Source organism: Sceloporus occidentalis, unplaced genomic scaffold (genome assembly GCF_023333645.1).
Source record: "Sceloporus occidentalis isolate IW3139 unplaced genomic scaffold, rSceOcc1.0.p SCAF_54, whole genome shotgun sequence".
In the NCBI taxonomy this organism is placed as follows: domain Eukaryota; kingdom Metazoa; phylum Chordata; class Lepidosauria; order Squamata; family Phrynosomatidae; genus Sceloporus; species Sceloporus occidentalis.
Window position 1 is genome coordinate 2,408,900 of NW_028317034.1, and position 16,483 is coordinate 2,425,382.

Here is a 16,483-nt window from a genome sequence, read left to right on the forward strand (position 1 = left end):
TCCATCTTGGGGTTAAATACTCAATTAAAATCTCCCCGCTAAGACTTGTCTGCCCACCTGTGCCTGGTCTACCCAGCAGGAGATTGATTCGAGGCATGAATACTGATGAGTGTATACAGTATATCGTTAATCTTAACAATCAGCAATTGAAATCGTCCTATAAGATTGCTCTCATCAAATATGTGTTCTAATTTGAGCTTATTAGAAAATTATATCGCTACTCCTCGTTTCTTAAATCTTTCCTCCATATTTGAAAAATAAATGGTCGGATAACTCGAGAATTTCCATAACTTTCTAGGTGAATCAACCCAATGGGTCACAAAATTTAAGAGACATTAAAAATTTTTCTTGTGTCTCGCTTTAGCGAAGTCTCCACAAATTCCCGGGCTCCACTACTCCCAAAGTGTGAAATCATACATCCCAAATTCATACTCCTCGTTCATTAACTCAAAGTTGAGATAAAATCCTATGTAATTTCTTTTTTTTGCACTTAATATGTCATACTTTGTCAGCTACCAATTAAAAGCTGGACTTCTGCCATAAAAACAACAATGCATAGGTTTAAGTGAACTGAAAACTTTCCCCAGGAATTACAGGTAAATGAAAGTATACAAACATTGTTGGAAATGTCTCACAGGGAAAAATCCTTCCAGACTTCCAACACTCAAAGAGTTAAAATGTATTTATTTGTTAAAATAGCTTCAACTACTAATGTTAATGCATTAAACGAGTACTGGCTTTATTCATGATCGACATTGCATTTATCTTTTTAACATATTAGAAGCAGTAATAGCATCTGGTAAAGTTGCATTTTTTTAGTTAAATTTAGGACGATCATATAAGACGTCCAACAGGCAAATTTTGAAAGCCATGAGGCACCTTATCAGTTACCAAATGCTTCCTCCTTTGTCACATTTTCATCACAGTCTTGAGCATACAGGAACTGAAATATTCATCCAGCAGGGAATTCTTGAAAAGCTGGTGCTTCTACTAATGCTGCCATGCTTCCTGACAGATTACATGCAATTAGACGCTGTTCTTGTTGCTCTTATTAAATATAACAAAAAGCTGTTTTATGATATGTAACAATGGCCCTGCTCTCTAGTTCATTTAAACCCCTCTCTAAGATTCTGAAAATTTCAGTAACACAGAAATGCAGAATATGAAAGCCTACTGATTGGACTATTTTCCAAGCAACCTCAGCCTTTTTGTGTGAGAATGACTATACTGGTTCAAGGTTGATCTTAGACTAAATGACTCCCCAGTCAAGAATATTCTCTGGTGCTCCTGCAGACTGCAGCATAGATTAGACAATAAATCTTGCTGTTTCCTGATTCTGCCACCTCACGTTAATTGATTGAGCCACCTGATGCATCAGACAGGGCGCCATGGCTGGACAGCCCTAGGACAGAGCACTGTGACAGGAATGCCCTTGGGCAGGGAGCTGAGGCAGGATAGTCCTTGGGGAGCGCACAAGGCAGGATACCGCTAACAGTAACAGGTCAGGGCCAATGACGGAGTGACAACTGAAAGCTGCAACTACAAACAATGCAAAGGCCCTGAATTATGTAAAAAGCAGGTACTTTAAGGCAGTGCTACACCAGTTGATTAGGTGAATGAGACGCAGCTGACACCATCAACCAGTGGTGGAACTACTGGGGTCACAGGGGTTGCCACTGCGACCAGGCCCTGGAGTTCTGCCAGTCAGGGGGGCCCAAGGGGTGCCGAGCGGTTGTTTTCAGCAACCGCTCGGCGCCCTTCTGTCTCCTCTGCTCCCTGCCTCTGCCTGCCTCAGCGCTGCCCCGATGGCAGTGGTGGGAGCGTGAGTCGTCTGTCTCGGGTGCCGGCGCTTCACGCTGAGAGCCGGCATATGATGTCATATGCCGGCGCTCAGCAGTGAAGCTGCGCGCACCACAGCAGAGCAGCGAGACAGAGGCCTCGTGCCCCCACCACAGGACTGCACGGTAAGTGACCTACAAAGGGGGGTAGGGAGAAGGTAGATAGTGAGACGGGGGTAGGGAGAGGGTAGATAGTGAGAAGGGGGTAGGGAGAGTGTAGATAGTGTGAAGGGGGTAGGGAGAGGGTAGATAGTGAGAAGAGAGGTAGGGAGAGGGTAGATAGTGAGAAGGGGGTTAGGGAGAGGGTAGATAGTGAGAATGGGGGGTTAGGTAGAGGGTAGATAGTGAGAATGGGGGGTAGGGAGAGGGTAGATAGTGAGAATGGGGGGTAGAGAGAGGGTAGATAGTGAGAAGGGAGGGAGAGGGGGTAGATAGTGTGAGAGGGAGTAGATAGTGTGAGAGGGGGTAGATAGTGTGAGAGGGGGTAGGGAGAGGGTAGATAGTGAGAATGGGGGATAGGAAGAGGGTAGATAGTGAGAAGAGAAGGAGAGGGTAGATAGTGAGAAGGGAGGGAGAGGGGGTAGATAGTGTGAAAGGGGGTAGGGAGAGGGTAGATGGTGTGAGAGGGGGTAGATGGTGTGAGAGGGGATAGATGGTGTGAGAGGGGGGTAGATTGGGTTGGAGGTTGGGGGCCCTTAACAGATTCTTGCACCGGGGCCCTGAGGCTTCTAGTTATGCCCCTGCCATCAACTGTAGCCAGAGATCCAAAACCTGATCTCCAGGGGCTGCAAATGGACAAGAAACAAGCGGAAATACAGATACAGAAAATGCAAATCATGGCTCATGATTAAACTTACTTGAAAAGGAGATAGATGTCCCCTTTACCAAATAAATCACTAAATATACATATCACTATAAATATATGTAATCCATGAGAAAATCATTCATAAAAACACATATTATTCCATAAGAAGCATAATCTTCACATGTAAAAATATAAATATATAAATAGAATGGTAAAAACCATAATATTAATATAAATTACTTTTTTAAAAGGTTTCTAATTCAAAATCCAGATTCAGACATTTAGGATTAATAGGTTGTAATTTGAAAATCCAGAAAGACTTCCTTTTATCAAGGTGGGCACAAAAATCTCTCCACTGCCCCTGTACTGATTCTAAAAATAAATTCTAGACCAACCGGTTTCTGTCATGGACTATTCTAAAGTGTTTGAATAGCCTATTCAAGGTTATCCCTTTTTTAATATTATTATGTTCCCAGGACCTCCTCTTTTACTGCCTTTTAGTTCCGCCAATATACTGTAACCCGCAAGTATAGTGAGGAAGATCTATTCTTTCTTTTAGTACCTCATTTCTGTCAAGTGTCTCTGTGTGGATCCACAGAGACACTCAAATAGATTTTTATGATTATATTTTAGTGTTGTAATTTATGTAATAAAGTATTTATTCTACATTTTACATCACCTTTTATATTATATTTATATACATATACTCCATACACTCTGCTGGATCTACTCTGCTGTCCATCACCTTAAAGGGGGAGTACTGCCCTAAGTCAGTACAGTGTTCTTTATACCTGGAGCCAGGTTACAAGCTCAAGGCAAGGTGAGAGGCTAACTGTAAATGAGCCTTCTGGATACTGTGTGTGGGAACTCTCACTGGAAGGGTATTTTTGTACATATTATTTTTGTGTTGCACTTATTTGGGTGTGCAGACATAAATGGTGTGTTGAGTTATTTTGAGGGGACAGCTAATTTACACTGATATACAGGCTGTACACTCACTACTTTACATTGTAGCAGAGTGTCATTTCTGTAGTGTTGTCACATGAAAAGATATATAAAATATTTACAAAAATGTCAGGGGTGTACTTACTTTTGTGAGATACTGTAAATAAAAGATAATAATAAGTCGTTGATAAGAATTCTATTTTTTGGTAAAAAAAACACTTTAATATTAAACTGTACAAATATATCTCCTAAATCTTGAGAAAACAAGTTAAAGGATCAATATTTTGTAATAATATGACTGTTGTCATTGTTATTGATATGTTCATTTTTTTTCACCTACCTGGAATGTACATTTTAAAAAAAAGCCTCTAGATACATAAGGAGTAAATAAAATTACTTTTAAAGCATACAGCAAGCTTATATTATAGCCACACAATTTTATTGCAAAGATAATTATTATTCTTCTGACTTGGCACTCCCTGAGGGGATATGCCAAGTCTTCCTTCCCTCCCCGGCCAAAAGGCCTGCAGGAGGGCCAGCTCTTCTTGGTCCCCCACCTAATACCACTGTAAGGAAGAGGTAGGGAGCTGCAAGGCGCCCACTATCTCTCCCAAAAAAAAAAAAGCTGGAGTCGAGCTTCACCGCGGCGCAGTGCTCAAATGTAAAATCAGATCCGTGTCCAAAAAATCAGTGTCCGTGTCAGGGTTCTCGCCATTTTCAAAATAAGACGTGAAACCAGAAGGGAAAATTTATTGTCACACGTGCACTTCAGTTAGTGCAAATTGTGAGGATAAATAAATATTACCCAGCTACACTGGGGGCTCGAATAAGACACCTCGGGCTCCAAGCTACCTCAGCCCAAAGGCCAGAGGATCAAGTATAGGGTACTATACTTGATCTTAGACAAAAAGCAGAGAAGCGATAATGCTACACAAGTGTGCTGGCTGTTTTTCTTTGAGTTAGGTTGTTGAGTTAATATTGCTAAGCACACTCATTCTTTGCACTGAAGAAGTTATGGTGGGTTAACACTAAGTATATAGCCTGTTCTATTTATAGTCTACCCTATAAATGCAAACTATTTAAAGCAGTAACATGTACACAATTTTAAGTTGCTTAATTAAATAACTTAAGGAAATACATTTTGGTGCTTCACTTAGTTACCATAGAACATCCTAGAGGAAGTATTTACATACTTCTAATTACTGTTTCCTCTATGGCAATGCAGAATATAGGGAAAGATACAAGAGAGTACAGTCAGGACAAAATGAAGGATAAAAAGCATCCTCAGCACTTTAAGGCCAGCCGCCGCTAAATAATGTATATGATGATACTAGCTGGATACACATGGCCGCACACTATCCTTGCAGCAGTGTTTGGCTGTGTGTATCCAGTCAACAGCTGCGCATTGATGGGCCAAATCTTATGTATGTGTGGTAGTAATTGTAAGTGTGTGTGATGCTGCTACTCAAACTGGCAATTTCTCAAGTTCCCAAGACAAGTTCTCTCTGACAATGTTAAGGAGGATGCAGGGTTAAGTGGGGTCACATAAATGGGAAGTTTGCTAGTTTTGGTTATGGTGTGTGTGTCTGGGGATATCAGTGTGGTAACTGTGTGTATCTGGTATGTTAGTGTGTATCTGCGTATGTTAGTGCTGTGGCTGTCAGAAAGATCTTAAGACAGAAAAGAGTGAAATGAGGTGGTAAATTAGATGGGATACATTATATCTAGTGCAATCTCTTGCCAAGTTAGGTGTCTAGAGTCCTGGCTGCATTGGAGTATGTGTCAAGAAGATATTGGGGACAAGTAAATTGCCCGCACTAACTTGGCCGCTTGACTCTTTCTGTCCCACCTGGGATAACCAAGGTTCCCAAATGGAGTAAAATATTTGAATGATTTTTAGAATATAGAAAGTATTTTTCTGAATTACACAATTCTTTCATAAGCATCCTCTATTTCAGGGGGCCTTGGATTTTTCTAATTTCTTGCGATGATTGTTTTCATAGCTAGAAAGTTAAGTCGGATTAGTTTCCTAGCTATGCCTTTACATGAGGAAGGTAACATATTTAACTTTTGGGGAGATTGTGAGACTGGTGACATTGATTAATAAATTAGAAAGTAGCCTTCTGCTGGAGGACTCTAGGCACCACATATGAGTAATTGAGCCTAGAGTCCTGCATTCCCTCCAGCAGCTACTCCTGGATTTAGGGTACATTTTTGCTAGTAGTTTTGGAACTAAGTAGCACTTGAAAAAACTTTTTTTGCTATCTTCAAGTTGTGCGTTCCTACAAAATGAATTAATCTTAGATGAGTTTAATATTCACATTGGGTTTAATCCATGTTACATCTGAGAATAAGCGGAAGCCACTTCCATCACGTAGTTGGTCAACAGTTGTACTTTGTCTTCTTATGCATCGACCGACGTTGATATCTGGGATTTGGACTGCTATGGCAGAGAGTGGGGTAACTGAAGAGATGGACGGAATATTGTGAGCAGACATTCAAAATGTATTTCAGTATTGCAAATATGTCTGATATAGGTTGAGAATGTTCTGTGTGGGTGGGGGTTTGGGAGTCCAAATAATTTTTCAAATCCATGGCAAGGTATGTGGTTCAGAGTGGCAATGGATTGTTTGTGCTAATAGTGCTGTTCTATGGTAATTAAGAATACATGAAATCCTCAGGCCTATTCTTCCAAACAACAAAATAAAAAGCTTGGAACAGACGCCTCACATTTGGATGGTCTTTCTGTTTTTTTCCTTCGTACGGCTACACTGTTTGCTGCCTGATATAATTGGAGTTCAGCTGCATTGCTTAATTTGAAATTAAGATACTTCTTACAGAGCAGTTTAAACTAGACTTGTGCATTAGTATTCGGGCGAACATGAAATGAACACGAAGGGTGCGTTTTCATTGTTCAGCCCGAATACCGAACATACGAACATGGCGGCGGCAAAACGTATACAAAGACTAAGACACACAACACAAAGAATATTCGTCTTCGTTTACTAATGTCCCTGGTCCCTTCCCTATCTAGCCTACCTTATCTACGCAGCATCGAAGGGGTTAACGGAAGCGGAAATCCGTAGGTTCACCGCCAGGAGTCTCCCCAGGCCAAGTTCCGTGTCAGGAGTAAAAGGGCCATGTGATCGACTCTACTGCAGGGGCCCTGCCAGCGACAAATAGAGTCGTTCTTATGGCCCTTTAACTCCTGTCGGCGAACCTACGGATTTCCGCTTCCGTTAACCCCTGCGATGCTGCGTAGATAACGGGAGTGGAAATCCGGAGGACCTTTAACTCTTCTAGAGGGGAGACAGGCCAAGTTCCCCAATCAGGGATGTGCAAGCGACATCAACCAATTGGTTGAGGCCAGAGGAGGCCCCTGCAGGCGACCAATAGACTCACTTGCACGGCCCTTTAACTCCTGACGGCACAACTTGTCCCGACTGTATTGGTCGTTCGTACGGACCTTTAACTCTTGGAGAGGGGAGACCAGTGGCCAAGTTGCGGCACCAGGATTTTAAAAGTCTGTACGAGTGACTAAATTGGTCGCCAGCAGGGGGCTCGTCTGCCATCAACCAGTGAAGTACAGGTGTACTTCATTGGTTGATGGCAGAGGAGGCCCCTGCAGGCGACCAATAGAGTTGCTCGTATGGACATTTAAAATCCTGGCGCCAAAGCTGCTGCATAGTGCATACCGCGTTAACCCCGTATTTCTTTAACCGGCAAAAAATGAAGAAAAAAAAACGAACACGAAGAATGTACACGAATATTCACCCGAACCGAACAAAGGAACAGGCGAATATTCGTGGAATATGAATATTTCCCCCCCCCACAAAGACGAACACAAAGAGTTGGCAGACGCCGAAGTCTAGTTCAAACATCAGAGCAGCCCACCGAACTGTGAAAGGAAAGAGAAAGATTCCACTTTATAGTGTCACAAGAAAGATACATCAGAATGGTATCCTATTGTTCACTGCCCGGAATGCCCGGAATGCTTGGATCTCTTGGAGACCAGGGACCACTCTGTCTGTACTTTGTTTAGAGATCAGGGACCAGGGTTGCACCTGTAAGTTTGACAGCTTAGCTGAAGTGCTGTTTATAACAGAGTATTATTTTTTAATACGACACATGCCAGCAGTGTGACCATCACCATTGTAACAAGACTCTAAGGATATGTTCCCTAAGGGAATCAAAGAAGACTTACAAATTTATTTGGTTCCGACATAAAAAATTAAGCTGGTGGTAACATAATGCAGTTGTGACCTAAATCATCAGAGGAGATGTTCTCTTCTCTGCGTTGGTGTGGAAATACGTAAGTATATAGTTAAATCAGTGAGAGTTGAACAACGTGTCCCACTGAACTATTATGAATTATGAAGGGCAAGATCAGGCTTCCATGTTGGATAAACTTTCTAGTGTTAGCTCTTCGTAATGCATAGTGAGGTTGGGAAGTTGAAACTTCAACTCTTCTTCAAATGTTCCTGCCAACTCACTCTTTTGTGAATAAACTCCAATGAGTAGGAAAAGATAGAAGAAAAAGATCAAAAGCTGTGCGTGATGAGGAGGAATGGTAGCAAGGCAAAAGGTAAATGCTTTTTGGCCGCAATCTGTCGCTTAGGATGTACGTTTAGGCTTTAGACTGAGCCAAGCATAATTACATTACAGGTCACATTTGTATAGTTTCTTATGTTTGTTGTTTTATGAACATAGGACACTGAATCCTCACATGTATTGTTTATATTTTTCTCTAAATCCATCTACATTTTACATTGTTAATCTGTTATGATGATGACTAATATTATTAATCTAATAATTCCTAATTTAATACCAAACAGCATGTAAACTAAAGGTTGCCATAAGGAAATATTTCATCAGGGAAAAACATGTGACTCTTTCCAAGGAAGTATCAATGCAACATGTTTGACATAATAATTTACAAACTAATTATGAATGTAAAAATGTCACCACACAGGAAAGACGTTTTATGGAGAAACTAATGTATTACAGCCCACAATACATATATATATAAGGTACTGGCTGCTTCAGACATATCACTCATCTGAACAGCAGCACTTGTTCTGAACAAACAACCAAAGCAAAACGTAAGTACAATAGAACTTTTGTAATGTTGCTTACATTTGAAAGTGAGTGCTTGAACCAAGATATATTAGTTTCTTGCATTAAAATGTTTTGTGAAAAATGTAATTATTCATAATGTTCTGTTTGTCTAATTTCAGAGCTATTTTTACAACAGTTGTAATCAACAACAACCAAAAATGGCACTAAGACCTTTGAAAAACATTCTTGTTCTTTCATTTGGAATTTTGGTTTTGTACATAGCCTACACAGGACTATCGACATTACAGGTAAGCAAAATGCACCACTAAACATGCATGATTTAGGTTTTAACCTGATTGACATATGAATGGAGAGTGTTGGTGAATTAACTTGAATAAAAAATATTATTTAAAATGTGTCTAACACTTTAAATGTGCTAATTGTAACCTAAGCTTGGAGACGATTGCCCAATATTTAGGAAGATTTGCAGCACTATTTCTACATAAAGATAGAAAGTAATTTATTAGAATGTGTCACTGCTTAGTAACAGCTCTAAAACTGTTGAGAAAGCAAAATGCGAAAACAATTATAGCAGCAGTTAATTAATAGATTTGGTTACTGTCCTGATGATTGGCTGTCTATTATGACTCTCTTCTGAAAGGGTGGCTCGAGAATGATGCACTGTAGTGTCTGTATGATCTGTCACTGGTATAATAACACTTTTCTGCTCCTTGCTTGAACAGAGCAGTCTGAACCATGATGAGGGTCTCGGTGTCGCATCTCTTAGTGTCATGTATGGATCGCACACCTTATCATCAATGTTTTTACCTGCAATACTGATGAAGAAATTAGGCTTTAAATGGACCATTGCATCATGTATGGTGTGCTATATCTCATTTACTTTGGGAAACTTCTATCCAAGCTGGTAAATACAACTATTACTTCAAACTATTTTTAGTCTTTACAAACTGTGATAGAACAGGAAAAATTTAGCATTTATTTTGTCACATAAATGTTGCCATCTGTAATCTATGATAAAATAGTTATACACTTGGGATTTACTGTAAATTTTGAAATATCAAAATTTAAGTTAGGGGGTTAATCATTTACAAGATCTAGGAGAAAAAATACAAATAGTCACTTCAGAGAAGTTCTTTATTTCTTTAAATAAAACGTATCTAATTCATTTTGATTTGCAGGCCAACAATGATCTCAACTTCAATACTTCTTGGAATAGGAGGTGCGCCACTATGGGCAGCAAAGAGTGCCTATATCACAGCCATGGGAAACAAATGTGCTGAGATTGCTGGAAAATCTGCCAAAGATGTCGTTAATCTGTATTTTGGAATATTCTTTTTTATTGTGCAAACTGGTCGAATATGGGGTAACCTTATTTCATCCCTAATATTCAACCTTACACCTGATGCAGGTATGTTTTTTTCTTATGATCACACTAATGCATTTTAGTAAAGCCAAGCAAAATGTATTCATATCCCTACTCAGCCTTTTCTCTCCAATTGTTATAGCTATTGTTACTACAATCCCTCTAGTTCTAACGTGAATTGCAGATAAACCAGGATTAGAGGAAGTGTAGTAACAAAAGTTATTTTAAGGTATAAAGACACTTTAAGTATCAGGCTTTTACATTTCTTTACTGACCTTTTTAAATTTTGGTTGTTTATTTTTACAGGGGAATCACTGGATGCTTTAAATCATTCTATTTGTGGGGCAGGACACTGTCCAATGGAATCACTTAAATCTGAAAATATCACAGGTCCACGTCCATCAAGGGATGTCCTGTACACCCTTCTCGGGGCTTACACAGGTATTGTGTGTTCTGTGTATAAGATTTGCCGGTATCTGTACTGATATGATTCATAGAAAAGTTTAACTTTTAAAGCAGTGATTTTTTTGTGTGCTAAAACCAATGTTCAATTATACTGCAAAGATCTACTAAAATATTGGTATACATTTCTTTTTTTATAGGATGTGGAATAATTGCCATTCTGCTGATTTCAATATTTCTTGATAAAGTCAATTCACAAAAGGAGGAGGCAGCACAAGAGAACTCTCAGTCCATCTGTTCAATGTTTTTTGCAACATTCAAGCAGCTCACAGATAAGCGCCAGTGCCTGCTTATCCCTCTCACTATATTTAGTGGACTGGAACAGGGATTCATTACAGGAGACTACACTCGTGTAAGTCTTATACCTTATTCTATTTGTCTATTAGTATTTACAACATTACTGCTTTTATTTTATAATGTGGCATTCCCTAGAAACATTTCTGTGCAAATATCACCAACTTATTGGTTAACTTTTTGGATGCTATAATTTGATGATGTTTTATTGTTAGCATCTTTATGTATTCCACTATTATATATGATATATATGAAATATATTATATATTTATAAATCCCCAGATTGGCACTGAAACAGTGAGTTTATGTGTAACCTAATATTTTAAATTTCTCTATTCAAAAACTACTTGTGTGCCCTCTCAAAACATTTTCATTTGTTCACTTCTTCGTAGGACTATGTGACCTGTGCAATTGGCATCCGAATGGTGGGCTTTGCACTCATTAGTTTTGGAGTACCTAATGCCATCTGTGCGGCTGTGTTTGGAAAACTTGCAGAATATACTGGTCGGATTTCTCTCTTTATACTAGGTGTGTTTACATGAAAACACATATATATATATATATATTTAAATGCATTCTTAATGTACTAATTAATCTTGGTCTTCTTTATGGTTCATTTTGACTCATATTTATAAGTTGCTATTGGTTTCAAGAGTAAGGTATCAGGGTATCAGAGTAAGGTAACACAATGTGTATGCATTGGATCTTTCTGAAATTGCAGATATTTTTCTTCATTCAATATATAGAAAACCTTATATTCACTACAAGGAAGAAAAGTAGATTCAATAATAATATAATTAAATATAATATTTAACATTTTTTTGTCTTGTACAGGTGCTCTTATACATATAGGCTGTGTCATTGGCCTTTTGTTGTGGACACCACATGAAGATCAAATTGTTTTATTCTTTGTCTTCTCTGGTGTCTGGGGAATAGCTGATGCTGTCTGGCAAACTCAAGTCACCTGTAAGTATCCAAATCATGAAGTATGCTTGGTTGCCACATCTCTCCTTTTACAGGAACCAGTCTCTTAATTTTGAATTGGTCCTGCATACTTGAATTTAATAAGGCCATTTATCATATTGGGGTTAAAAAACATAATAGAACATCAATTATGACTACGGTGTGGATATGTATTTCGTGCAATGATGTCTCAATATATTTTACTAACTTCTTTTTTTTTAATTATAGCACTATACGGAGTTTTGTTTGAGGAAAACAAAGAAGCCGCGTTTGCCAATTTCAGTCTCTGGGAATCAGTTGGCTTTGTGATTGCCTTTGGATATAGCAACGTCTTATGTGTATACATGAAACTCTACATACTCCTGTGTGTGATTGTCCTAGGCATTATTATGTATGCTGTTGTAGAATACATTGAATATGTGAAAACATCTGCACCTGTCAAAGAGGCACCAAAGGAAACTGAAACTCCAGAAGCGTAGACAACAATAGATTTGTTATATATTCTGTATATATGTATTGTATTTATTATGATCCACTTTAAACCAGCACTGTGCTGGCTTTTAGATGGAATAAGTTAAATATGTATTCCATTTTTCTTTAAGAAAAAGACCATTTTAAAACTGTCAAATGTCTCTAATAAGGTGAAAAAACTACACAGAACTACCTTCAACTGCTTTGAAACAACAGATTTTCTATTTTTCTATTCTTTTGTACATTTATTTTCAGCCAGAACTTGCCATGCTGGTAATAATTTATTTCAAGGTTGTAAACTACTCATCCCATGATGCAATTTGCCCTGGAATGATTTTACTTTATGACTCATTAGAAAACCAGGAATACTGGTTAGCAGATTTGCTGACAAAGGTCCAGCACAATATTTCTAAGGGTTTTATTCTATTGTATTACTGTAGTCATCTGACATTTTATGCTAGTGATTGCAAAGAGACCTTAATTAATTAATGACAATTAATGTTGCAACATTTTAAAGTTGGACCTTTTGATCTGTTAAAAACCATAATTTTTTTAATAAAACATACGTATTTCATTCAACGTATTTTGTGTGTCATATTTGAAACAATTCATGTTATTATGCAATAATGAAACTACGGCGAGTTTGGAGTATAATATTTTTAGCAATAATAATCCAGTAGGTAGACAAACAGCATAGAGAAATTAAAGCACTAAGTGGCACTGACTAATATGCTTTATGAAGTTTATTGAATGTTTTGATGTGGCAGGGATCCTTATGGCCTAGAAGAAGGGGGAGACCTGTGTCTTCATGGTGCAATCCTAATCATGTACCATAGGTCTAAGGAAACTTTAACACATTAACATATTAACGCACACAGAAACTCATGGTAATACACTCAAACAGTGTCTCACACTAACACAGACACTCAGACACACACCAACATAACAAACCACTCAACACTAACACACATAACCAGACACTCACACTAACATACACACAGATAAACATACTGAGACACACATTAACATACCCAGGTGCACTAACATATTAACCACACTAGCATACCCAGACCCACACAGTAACCACACCAATGTACCTAGACACAACGGTCACCACACTCGCATATCCACACAGTCATCTGACAATCTCACACATCCAGTCACACACACTAATATACCAAAACCACACAGATACACACTAAAAGCACAAAGTAACATATCCACACACACATAGTCACAGGACTAACTGTAGTGTTGTACTTGCTGCCTGCTTTGTTGGTGACACTGGCTTCTGTACAAGCATGATGTCATCAACTGGGCGGAGCTGGCAGGTGCATAAAAAGACAGTTGACAGTTGTTTTTCTTTGGTAACGGTTAGCAGACAGTATAATAAAAGCATCAGTTACATATTGGAATGGTCATTGCATTATTACGTTATTAAGGACATAACAATTGGTGATGAGGATACAACAACAAATTCACAGTATAATGGCTTTATTTGGAACAGTGAAAGAGTTTGACTCTCAAACTGGATTTCCTGGACTGAAAGGTTAGAGCAATATTTACATGCTAATGACATTGGTGATACTACGTCTGTTGCTGTCTGTCTCACAACTATTGGTGTTAAAACATATGATATTCTAAAAGTCCTGATACACCCAGACAAACCAAGCAACAAGTCTTTATCTGAAATTATACAGATTTTAAACCAACATTTCCAACCACGGCCATGAGAAATTGCTGAGCGTTTCAAGTTTTATAAACGGAACCAAGGGATACATTAAACTGTGTCTGCGTTTGCACGCAGCTTGAAGAAATTGTGTAGCTCCTGTAGTTTTGGAGCGTACATGAATATGGTTCAGTTTGTTATGGGTATTGCTACAGAATCGATACAAAAGAGACTTTTGACAGAAGAGAGCCTGATGTTTCGTAAACCATTAGAGATTGCTTCTGTTTTTGAACAAGCCACATTGGATACTTGTTTATTACAAAACAATTCAAAACTAAAGAAACAAAGTATTCCTGACAGTAAGTATCCAACAAAAGCAACATTACATGTTAACTATTACAGATGTAGAGCACAGAATCATGGAGCTTCTGCGTTCAGATTTAAAAATGCTCGTTGTAATGCCTGTGGTAAAATAGGACACTTAACGAAGACTTGCAGAGGGCATCAACAGAATGTATCAAACAAATCACATGGCTCATAGAGGAACAGATTCAGAAGGGGACCTGAATGTTCAGCGGTTAACTGTATACACCATGGTAGGAAGGTCTGAGTCTTTGACTATCCTGGTTAATATAGAAGGGAAAGATTTAACCATAGACATAGATACTGGGGCTGCAGTTTCAGTTATGACAGTTAAAGAATATTCTACAATTTTTACAACAATATAGAGTTACTCAACACCACACCACAGGAGTTGAACCCGCTCAACTACTGTTTGGCAGGAAGATCCGTACAAAGCTAGATTTAGTCACATGGGATGTCACAGAAACAGTCCGCATCATACAACATAAAACGAGAGTAGGAAAACCTTCGAGAACATATACTGAAGGAGACTTGGTATGGTATATGTTCATAAAAATGAAAGATGGGCACCAGGTGTATTTGGCCGGGTTGAAGGCCCAAAGATGTATGTGATAACCACTCAATCAGGTGTGTTTCAAATCATGTGAATCAGTTATGACTAAGGTTAAAGAGGAGAGAGCAGTCTGATGAGGATCGTCAAATACCAAAACAATCGGATAATAACATTGGGGTGGGGTTTGGCATGATCCAACAACAGACTCTGACTCAACTTAAAATTAAATTAAATGCCAGTAATGAAGAAATCCGTAATGATGAGTAAAAAATTTCTAATCAGGACCAGACTTGTCATGTTCGTACCCCCAGAAAAACAATTCCTGTTGCTCGCTAGTCTCCAGAAGAAAGTCTCAGAGACACTAGCCAGAGACAGCATGCCGTATACCAAAGGAAACTTTGTCAAAAGAAGAAACAAGAAACAGCTCTCAAGTTAACACAAGAGGAAACTGCAGATGACTGATTATTGTATAAATTATTGTATATAGTTATTGTTGTTATATTTATTATTTATTTAATTGAACAAAATAAATGGAAAGGAGATGTAGTGTTGTGCTTGCTGACTGCTTGGATGGATGACACTGGCTTCTGTACAAGCATGATGTCATCAACTGGGCGGAGCTGGCAGGTACATAAAGAGACAGTTGACAGTTGTTAGCAGACAGTATAATTAAAGCATCAGCATTACTACGTTATTAAGGACATAACATTAACTTACCCAGACACACACATGAACCACACTAACAGACACACTACCAGATATTTACCACACTAGCATACCCAGAAACACACACCAGAGTTTGCAGGGCGAGCTTTTGCACTACTACCACAAGGTCACGCAAAGCAATGAGACCCCACTTAACCCAGTTTCCTCCTTAACATTGCCAGAGAGATCTGGTTTGTTAACAAATTAAAGTGCCGGCTGGGACCCATGTAAGGGGCGATGATGGTAATAAGGGCTTTGCAGATTATAATAGTAATAAAACCCAATGAAATAGTAAATAAAACGGTAAAATAAGCAATAAAATATCACTTCATAGTATATATATATATATATATATATATATATATATATATATATATATATATATATATATATGTGGTGTTAGAGGTTCATGTTAGATGTTAACGTGGATACTGATAGCGTTCTGTAGGGTAGGGTTTGGTGTTGGTGTTAAGGTTAGTAAATAGTGTTTGGGGGTTACAGTTGGGGCAAAGAAAAGCATTATGTGCCATTGATTAATTTGGTGTTCGGTGATCAAGGGTAAAATTATTTATAAAATACTTAAAATTAAAATAAGAAAATTAAATCAATAATCATTTCATTAGTCTGACTGCCATTTTGGGGTCAAGAAGGAATTTTTTCCCTGGTTAGTGCAAAATTGGAAAGAGCCAAACTGGGTTTTTTTTGCCTTCTTTTGGATCAACAGCAACAAATCAACAGATATAGGAAAGGCTGAACTTGATGGACGCATGTCTTTTTTCAGCCTATATAATCATGTAACTATGTAACATTTCAGGGAGTTGCGAAATTTGCTTAAACTTAGGTGCAACAAGTTTTCTCTCAGTTACACTGTTTTTTCCTTGTTAAAGCTGGCCAGTGTTCTGGCGAAAAACACATCTGTATTTAATGACAAGGAACATCTCACCTATACCTAGTGACAGAAAAGAATTTTTAT

At 38.4% G+C, this 16,483-nt stretch overlaps 1 protein-coding gene across 1 annotated transcript; it reads left to right on the forward strand.

Moving 5' to 3' along the window:
- The first annotated feature begins 8,864 nt into the window (after positions 1 to 8,864).
- On the forward strand, positions 8,865 to 12,228 carry LOC149288029 (N-acetylglucosamine transporter UNC93A-like). Its single transcript, XM_089492166.1, has 7 exons — positions 8,865 to 8,954; positions 9,390 to 9,571; positions 9,846 to 10,075; positions 10,633 to 10,844; positions 11,179 to 11,314; positions 11,621 to 11,752; positions 11,978 to 12,228. Exons 1-7 carry the CDS (start codon positions 8,865 to 8,867, stop codon positions 12,226 to 12,228), a joined length of 1,233 nt encoding a protein of 410 aa, XP_089348292.1.
- Positions 12,229 to 16,483: the final 4,255 nt, after the last annotated feature.

Excerpts from the sequence above, each read along its gene's own strand:
- LOC149288029 (XM_089492166.1), top strand. The coding sequence starts at position 8,865 with ATGGCACTAAGACCTTTGAAAAACATTCTTGTTCTTTCATTTGGAATT. Across the intron at positions 10,845-11,178 it reads TTACAGGAGACTACACTCGT|GACTATGTGACCTGTGCAAT; the intron begins GTAAGTCTTATA and ends ACTTCTTCGTAG. Across the intron at positions 11,315-11,620 it reads GATTTCTCTCTTTATACTAG|GTGCTCTTATACATATAGGC; the intron begins GTGTGTTTACAT and ends TGTCTTGTACAG.